The 8,951-nt window shown below is 41.4% G+C and overlaps 1 protein-coding gene across 1 annotated transcript; it reads left to right on the top strand.

Annotated features, from left to right (window-relative positions):
- Nucleotides 1–6: 6 nt before the first annotated feature.
- Nucleotides 7–5,717, top strand: SLC30A1 (solute carrier family 30 (zinc transporter), member 1; the record flags this gene model as incomplete). The annotated part of the gene is made up of 2 exons (XM_009707148.1): nt 7–565; nt 4,050–5,717. Coding segments are annotated over 2 exons (1,470 nt in total), but the record flags the coding sequence as incomplete, so codon positions are not given.
- Between the last annotated feature and the right edge of the window lie 3,234 nt (nt 5,718–8,951).

Genomic DNA, 8,951 nt, shown 5'->3' with positions numbered 1-8,951 from the left:
CTGCTGTGCATGCTGGCGCTCACCTTTCTCTTCTTCGTGGTGGAGGTGGTGGTGAGCCGGGTCACGTCGTCGCTGGCCATGCTCTCTGACTCCTTCCACATGCTCTCCGATGTCATGGCCCTGGTCGTGGCGCTGGTGGCCGTGCGCTTTGCCCAGCGCACCCGTGCCACCAAGAAGAACACCTTCGGGTGGGTGCGGGCCGAGGTGATGGGTGCCCTTGTCAACGCTGTCTTCCTCACCGCCCTCTGCTTCACCATCCTGCTGGAGGCCATTGAGCGCTTCACAGAACCCCATGAGATCCAGCAGCCGCTGGTGGTCATCGGTGTGGGGGTGGCAGGACTCATCATCAACCTGCTGGGCCTCTGCCTCTTCAACCACCATGGTGTCGGGGGCCACGGCCATTCCCATGGCCACGGACACTCGCACAGCGGCAGGCAGGACCCCCGCAGCGGCCCCAAACCCGAGCAGCCATCCGGGGATGTGGAAGCTGCACTGCACCGGGAGGAGACCAGCACCTTGGTGGAGAACTGCAGCAGCTCCAACGGAGTCAGCCAGGAGAAGCTGGGTAAGTCCTGTGGCTCCTCTGTCCCATCCCATCATAGAGGTGTCAGGAAAGCAGGAGAGGCCCCTTCCCCAGGGAAGATGGTGGGCATAATGGTGCCATCTGGTGCAAGCTTCATGGGGACCGCAAGTCCTTCCTTCTGGGGAAGATGCGAGAAACTTTCTTAGCAGTGCTCTTGGGCACGTGGCTGTTGCACCTCTGCATCACACCTTTCCTTCAAGTGCTAAAAAGTGCCCTAAGTTGGGTGTTTGTCTTGCAGGCAGGTCAGAGTGTGAAAGAGTCTTGGGCTAAAGCAGTTTGCCCTGGAAAAAGTTCGTGCTGGTAGAGAAGGCACATGGCAAGTGTTTTTGCATAGCGAGACAAGCTGTCACAAGACATTGCCCTAACGCCTTCTGATCTGGCTGCACATCAAATAGAGCGCAGCTCAACACCTTGGTCCTGACAGCCACATATGTCCGTTGGGTCTGTTGTTAGCTACCTGAGAAGCTAATCTCGATATGAACGTAACATACTGAAGCATATTCCATTACAACAGTGTTGTACTTCTTCGTGAAATCTGTATTATTAGGAAGAAGTCTTGGAAATTACCAGTCAGAACTGTGGAAGTCATGCAGTAGGCACTAAAAGTGGAGCTCACTGGTGTCAGAGTACATGCGTGGTTTCTTTGAATTAGTTTTCTTTAGCTTTCTAAAGCATGTACCTTCCCACTCACTTGCACATAAATTTAAAATCTTCCCTTCCCAATTGTGATCAAACTGTCTGTTTTGTGGGAGGGAATTTCTTGTGTGTGTGTGGTTTTTGTTTTTTTTTAATGGATCCAGAAGCCTGGATAATTTATTTTGAAGTCGCTTGGTCGAAGCCAAGTACTGCATGCTAGCAGAGTGAAAGGTGCGTAATTGCCACTTCTCTTCTTTAATCATATGGCATCCCTGTTACCAGGAGGAAGGGGTTCCAGTCTTGAGAACCCCTGTCTCTTGTTTTCGGGATGACATCAGGAGACCACTGGTGTAGCTTAAATTGAGCTTTAATTGAGCAGAGTGAACTTTGCTACAGTTTCGTTTTTTCAGTGGTCAGAGGTTCCAATACACACTTGAGAAATTCAGTGCACTCTCTTTCTGGCTCCATGTTGGTTTTGAAAAGACAGGTTTTGCAAGAGGATAGGAAAGTTCCTCTGAACACAGTACACCATTTTCTTGACCACATAATAAGCTCTTAATGTTGAGTTAGTTCCAACAAAGGTATCCTAATAATTACTTTCAAATAATGTAAAATTGCCTTAACCATTGATCTGATAGTATCTTGGCTTGTGAATTGTTCTTGCATGGTGAGACATGGTGAAAAGTTATGCTTTTAGCCAAGTTTTGGATTAGTTCTAGACTAAAAGATTAACTTATAGCATGGATTAAAACGTATACTATTTTGAGCTAATTTGTCTGGAATTTCTCATGGATGTCCTTCTGGCAATAACATATTATTTGTTGTGGGTATTTAGCTGGCAATAGGGCATAATTTTGGTCACAGTGAAACTTTGAAACGAGGTTACTTCTATGCCCTGTCATGTGTAACGGATGAAGTTGTTCCTAGTTTACCCATGGAAATGTTACAGGTAAAGGTGCTTGGAGACTTGTGAGAAGCTTTAAGATGTGTAGGTGAAGACTAGGGAAATGACTGAGAGTGGTACTATGCCTTCATTGGAAATTACAAAGAGAGGTAGACCCTGATTTCCTAAGGTGGAAGTAGAAAGCTAGTGGTGGCCTTAGGGGGTAGTCCTTCACAGGTGTCTTTGTGCATACATGTTATGTGAAGTAATCAGTTTGTGGTTAGATTTAAACAAGCACATTTCAAATGGACACATTTTAACCATTTGCCATTAAAAAAATCTCAAGAGCTTTCTGGAGCTGTGTTTCCTGTTATCCGCCCTTATAGATAGCTCTAACGACTTTTCAAATCTCCTTTGCTCTAACTACTTGGTATGCAGCAGAGCGTTCCTCTTTCCTTGCTCTCATTCTGGACCCTGAAGTCTGTACTCTGTAACCTGAGATATTTTCCTCTAATTTATTGATTTCTCTGGAAAGTTACAAGTCCCATATTCCATAACTCTTAGAGGTTGCGTGGAAAATGTAGCTGGAGCTTTAGGACAGAAGTGTGATGCACGAGGTAATGAGCCTGGGGCTTGGAGCTCAGCCAGCTTCATAGGAGCCCACCTCTTCCCCTTCAGAGAGGAAAGAACTTGTGGAAGCTTTATGATTACAGAGTTGCAGTCATGAGAGCAAAGTGGCAGAGGCTGCAGGTCTTACCAACATGTTAATGTTTACAAAGCTCTGAACTGAATAACCACGGAAGCAGTAAGAGCTCCTTCTTTCAGTTTGTTGAGCCACTGCCCATTACATTTCTTTAATACTGAAAGTCTTCTGTCCAAAGAAGAACTTCTGAAGAAAAGTAGGAGGTTAATCATGTAAAGTACTTTCAATTTTGAACATTGGAAGATGTTTTTCTTTCCAAAAAAAATTCTTCTTTGTAATGATGTGTGCATTTATTCCTATATAGCTAGTTAGATGTGATGGAGTGGTAATATCACAGACAGTTTTGACAAAGGAGTGCACTAAAATGTTTATTTATGCATTGCACAGTCCATGACGTATAGCTTTGGGCGTCAACAGCTATGTTACTCAACAGCTGTATGTCACTCTACATTAAAAAAGGTATTTTTAGTACTTTTAAAAAAATTCTCAAATTTGAATAACACTAGTTCATAGCCTCTGAGAGGTTCAGTGATAACTCACACTGTCCTGTAGTCAATACTGCTGATAATTTCTGTGTTTTAAACCTAAAAACTCAGCTCATGGTATTTCACAGTTCTGCTGGCTCCATATGCCATCTCAGAAAAAAGTCCTTTTCTTTGAATGCAGAAGTCTTTTGAAAATGAACTACTAAACCTGAAAAGAAGTTACTATAAAGCAGTATGCTTACAGCTTTTGAGCTTCTGGCCTCATAAATTTTAATATAAAATAGCAATGCAGTCCTGTGTTAAGAGAGATTTTAGCAATGTGATTAGCCTTCTGGCTTTTCAAAAGAGGGAACAAATGTAAGTTACTTAGCTGCTTAACCAGCTTTTTTCTATATGCTCTGTAATTCTGCATTTTGTTTAAGAAATGAACAATGAGTAGTCAAATGGTTAAACAGCTGGAAAACATGAAAACAATTTTTCAGTAGAAAAAACTAAAATGAGGTCATCTTCATACTTTGCCACTACATCTTTAAGCTCCATGTAGGAAAAATTGCCTTCTAGACTGTTTAGATCACTTACTGGCACAACTGAATATTTCTCAGCCAGGGAAAGCATTGCTAATTGTTATGGGTAGAGTTGCTTGCTTTTCAGTTTCGTGCTCGATGTGGCAAGCTTAATGTTGGTTATTATTTTGTATGGAATTGTAGTAATGTGGAGTGTTATAGCATATGCCTGATCATTTTACTGTTTTCTTGTCAGGTGATATGAAAGACGACATGACTGACCTACAAGTGAATGGGAACGCTGGTCATTATCCTCTGGATGTAGAGGAGGTTGAAGAAGACTCTAGTGCACAGCTTAACATGCGTGGAGTTTTTCTGCATGTTTTTGGAGATGCCTTAGGTTCAGTCATTGTGGTAGTGAATGCTTTGCTCTTTTATGGCTTGTGGAATCCATGCCCCAAAGATGGGCCCTGCTTTAATCCCTGTGTCAACAATCATTGCATGGAAAATGCTACTTTATCCCAAATACTTGGCAGAGCAAACAGGTCTGAGCAAGAGAGCATTACAGTGACTGGTCCATGCTGGTTGCTATATTTAGATCCCGTCCTTTGTTTGATTATGGTTTGTATACTCCTTTACACAACTTACCCGTTACTTAGGGAGTCAGCCCTTATACTTCTACAGACTGTTCCCAAACAAATAGATGTTCATTCTTTGAACTCAAAATTACGTACCCTTGAAGGAGTTGAAGCAGTCCATGAGTTACACATTTGGCAACTAGCAGGCAGTAGGATCATTGGCACTGCTCACATAAAGTGTCCTGACCCTTCCACATACATGATGGTGGCAAAGCGCATAAAAGAGATTTTTCATGATGAAGGGATTCATGCAACTACCATTCAGCCTGAGTTTGCCAGCGTTGGCTCTGAATCAGGGAGAGGGAAATGTGAGTTTCCTTGCAGGACTCAGTGTGCTTTGAAGCAGTGTTGTGGAACAGCAGAAGATAGTACTGCAAAGAAGACAGAAAAATCTTCGTCGTTTAGTATTTCTTGTTCAGAAGTTGTCATTGAATTTCCGAAAACTAGGAGGACTAAGTCGGAGAGCGTCCCTTCAGTTAAGCTAGAGGCAAACACCGATCAAAACGAGCAGTTTGAGTCGTCTTTGTAACTCCCTGAATGGTGCTACCTGAGTTTTGGTGACTTCGACAACAGCTATATTGCAAGAGGAAGAGATGCAACTTTGCCAAGTAGTGTAATTGCTGAAGTCCTTGTTCTTGTCATATTGCTAAATCTAGAATGCTTGTTTTAAAGAATATAATGTCCCTGTCATGATACAATGTGTTTGTGTTGACTTTGTTCTGAGACAGACAGAAAGTGCGCCAATGCTGTAACAACTTCAGAAAACCAGTTTCAATATTTCAGCAGAGATACTTTTTGCTGTGCTTCAAATTAAAGTATTTTTTCCAGTGAAAAGTTATTTGAGGGATAAACATGTAGGAACTCAATTTGTGTTACAGATTTCTTGGACCTACTCTTTCCTTTAATATTTGATTTGTAGATATTTTAATATATTGCTTATTTAGAGCCCTAAAGAAACCAAAGTTTATAGAACATTTTTAAACATGTAACTACTTAAAACTGGAAACCACTTTGCAGTTTCACATATTTTTCTTAAACCTATATAATAATAAATGTGAAGGCTTTTCTAATTAATTTATCGCATAGCATATTTTAAAGAGAACCTCATGTGATTGTTAGAAACTGTCCCCACTCTTTCTGGTAAGGTAGCGAGGTAATTAAAATCAACTGCTTGTGAAAATATCAGATGTGAAAGGGTTTTTTTTCTATCAGAATGGAAGTTCAAGCTACTGTGTACTGCTCTGTGATCACAAGGTGAAACTGACCGATAAAGTAACGCATACTTTCATATTTTATGGATTTTCTGGTGTTTTTCCTTATTTCCAAATTGTGTCTGGTTATAACAGTCTTCGGGGTTTAAAGAATCCTTGACTCACAGTGCTATGAATGAAGAGCCAGAGCTTCATTTTTAACTGATGCTCAGTTTGCTAAGATAAAAGAATTAGTTATGTCAATAAGCGCTCTGTTGGGGAAAGTCTGCCAAGCACCAACAGTATAATTCATGCTTTTAAGCATAGACAGTAGCCTCCGTAACAAGTAATTCAGTGGTGCATTTTGCTTGTAGTTGAGTGTGTCTGTAAGCACTTGCAGGGACCGCAGTCCTGGTCCCCGCCGTGTCCTCAGGAGCCCTCTGCTGACTTTTGAGGAAGTGGGGCAGAGAGTAGGATTTCATTCACCATATTCCACATTTTGAGATGTTTAGGTATCACATAATTTCACTTATTAACTATCTGAATCCACTTATTAACTATCTGAATCTATGGTTTAAAATGTTAACTCAGTTAATTGACAACTGGCTCTAAAGAAGCTGTTACAGTATGCTGCCACCTTACCCCTTAACAAAGGATAAACTGGTCTATGGACTCCATGAATTTGGCAGAGAGTAGATGAGAATTGAAGAAAAAACATACAAGAAATCTAATCTAAAACCCTGACTCTTTCGATCCACCCTCAAGTTAAGTATGGGAAATGATGTCTTGTGATTTAATTGACTGATGCTATGCTCAAAACTGGAAAACAACTCACATCTTCCATTGTTTGCTCTGTGACTCTGGACATGATAAACACTCTGCCTCAGTTTCCCTGTCTTAAAATGGGGATAATACCTACCTCACAGGGGTGTTGTGAGGCTTAACTCTTGTGTGAAGAACTCTGAGATCTGTTACTGGAAGGCACTGGAAGGAGTATAAGATCATAAATTGTGTGGTATTTACTTCTACAAATGTATTGCAATACCTAGGCAGAACAGAGGGAACTGAGGATAGTTTTGGCCTTATGAAATTCTTTGATGCTGTGGTTTTCAGGTTTTTAACAGTATTTAAATGTAGATCTTTTTAAAAAGAATGTTTTGTTAGTGAAGGGAATGTAGCTTTGCCTCCAAATACAGAACACCTTGCTAGTTTGCATTTCTAATACGTGTCTCTTATGATAATTGCTCCTAAGTAGTTCAGAATAGTCTGCTGCTCGTCGGACCTGGATTGGCCCAGATTGTGTCAGTGGTCTTGCTCAACTTCTTAGCAGGGCGTTGCAGTCAACTCTCGATTATCCATGGGTGGATTACCAGTGTTGTATATTAACTGTGCGGTCCACAGGGCCAGAGCAGCTCTGTATCGCATGCCAGCGCGTTGGCCAAACGCTATGTGCCAAAGCATCGGAGAAGTAGAGGAGCTCTGTCCGGTTTCGCGCGAGCCCCCTCTCGCAGGGTTTGTTGGCTTGGATGCAGTGCAGCACCGTGCCGCCATTTTGCCTCTTGGCTGCTCAGACGCGTCTACTGGAAGCTGCGGTGTGCGGATGGGTCGGTTCAGCCTTGTGCGAGCTTGGGGATGTTGGTGCTTCTCAGCCATCAGCATCGATCACCTTTTTCTATGTTTATGCTTGTTGTATAGTCTCATAAACTAACTTAAATATGTTAATACAGTATTTATGTATGTTTCTGTTTTGTCTGAATAATCTTAATTCTTTCTTCTGTTACCTGTATATGATCTAGAGTTGACTGTTAAGTGGGATCTTGTATGAGACTACATTTGCAGAATATGCTGCCACTGCTAGTATGCTACAAAGTATTAATCAAGTAAATTTTGAAATGAACAAAGTACTATTTTTTGGGGAAATGTGTGTCTTTGCTTTTTATGGTAAACTTCCATGAATTATTTTGCTCACTAGTTTAAAATTGGTCTCAGTCATTAATATGAATTATTGAGGTCCTGCTGTATATCACTAAAGCGCCATAGAACTACTGCTCTTTAGTTTATTTTTTAAAAAAAAACCAAAAAACAAAAAACCAAGACAAACCATAGTAGCACTGAGAAGCCTGACTGACTTCTCTCCTGTTGCTCTTATAAAGAGAGAGCAGCTATTAAGTCTTGACAGTTGCCACCATTGGTTAACAGTCTCAGTAAATGCATCTGAATAGATGGACTTGTACTCACTAATTCCATTGTAACTATTTAATCTTTTTTTGTGTGTGTGTGCCAGAAGTCTTATTTTTCTATTTCTGTGTCCATTGCAGGCAATGGCTAGCTTAAAAGACAAAAAGCTCTCCCCCTTGTTATTTTCATTATCAGGACAGGATGCAGGTGTGATGATGATGATGATGCTGGGGGCAGAAGGGGGAGATGCGTGGCCCCTCCGTTATGTGCTGTGTTGCATGTGCAGCACCAGCTGGTGTTAACGGGGCCCTTTGGTCTCTTTAGCCCTCGATGGTAAATTCCTTGAAAGTGTATACTCAGGTTAAGGTGGTGGCTGTAGAGTGGCAGGAACACAATTTTTGTGTTTGTTCTGGCTGTATGAGACTCGACTGTAGCCTGCTAGCTTGTGATATAGCTTGATTTTTTTTTTTAACCTGATCTGTCTGTGGTTACACAGACTTGGATTTGTTTTGAAGATCACAGATCCAGAATACTGGGAGCATTCAAAAGCACTGCGCAGTCTCTTTTTTTTTTTTTTTCCACAAAGCGTGAAACTAGTGAATCTCATGTAAGTGAACAATGCAGTGATGGGGAGCTAATTGTATTGTGTATCACATTCCTGAATTTTTAAAATAAAAAAATATGGAACACTAATTTTAAGGAAAAATAAGTTTGTATTTCAGTGTCTAAATTGTTTGTGCTTCTGAGTAAGTGTGTTGGAGATGTACCAAACATCGCTGGGTGAAGTATTTTACACTTGGTACATGTCTCATCCAGAAACATGCTATTTCAGAATCGCTTCTTAGATTATATCTGCACCTGAGGTGCAGTGCGGAACTAATTCAGACACTCAGTGGGCTAGCCACAGTCCTGTGAAGCTTTACTTTTTAGCAGAGTAAATTGCTTCTGTGGAACCCCTTATAATTTTAGCTCGATTGCTTTCAACATCCACTCTAAGCTTTTGGTAATATCTGTTATTGCTGCATCATGGTATTTGGTGTGGGCATACACATAGTTATGTAAAAGACAAAACTAGCCCGAACTTGTGACTCCCCAAAAGTCACGGCAGGGGCTCAGTCCTGTAAATTTCTGTATTCATGAATAATTTCATCG

This window comes from Cariama cristata, unplaced genomic scaffold (genome assembly GCF_000690535.1).
Source record: "Cariama cristata isolate BGI_N322 unplaced genomic scaffold, ASM69053v1 scaffold24039, whole genome shotgun sequence".
Lineage (NCBI taxonomy): Eukaryota > Metazoa > Chordata > Aves > Cariamiformes > Cariamidae > Cariama > Cariama cristata.
Note: the sequence above shows the minus strand (reverse complement) of the source record. Positions and strands in the feature narration are given on the sequence as shown.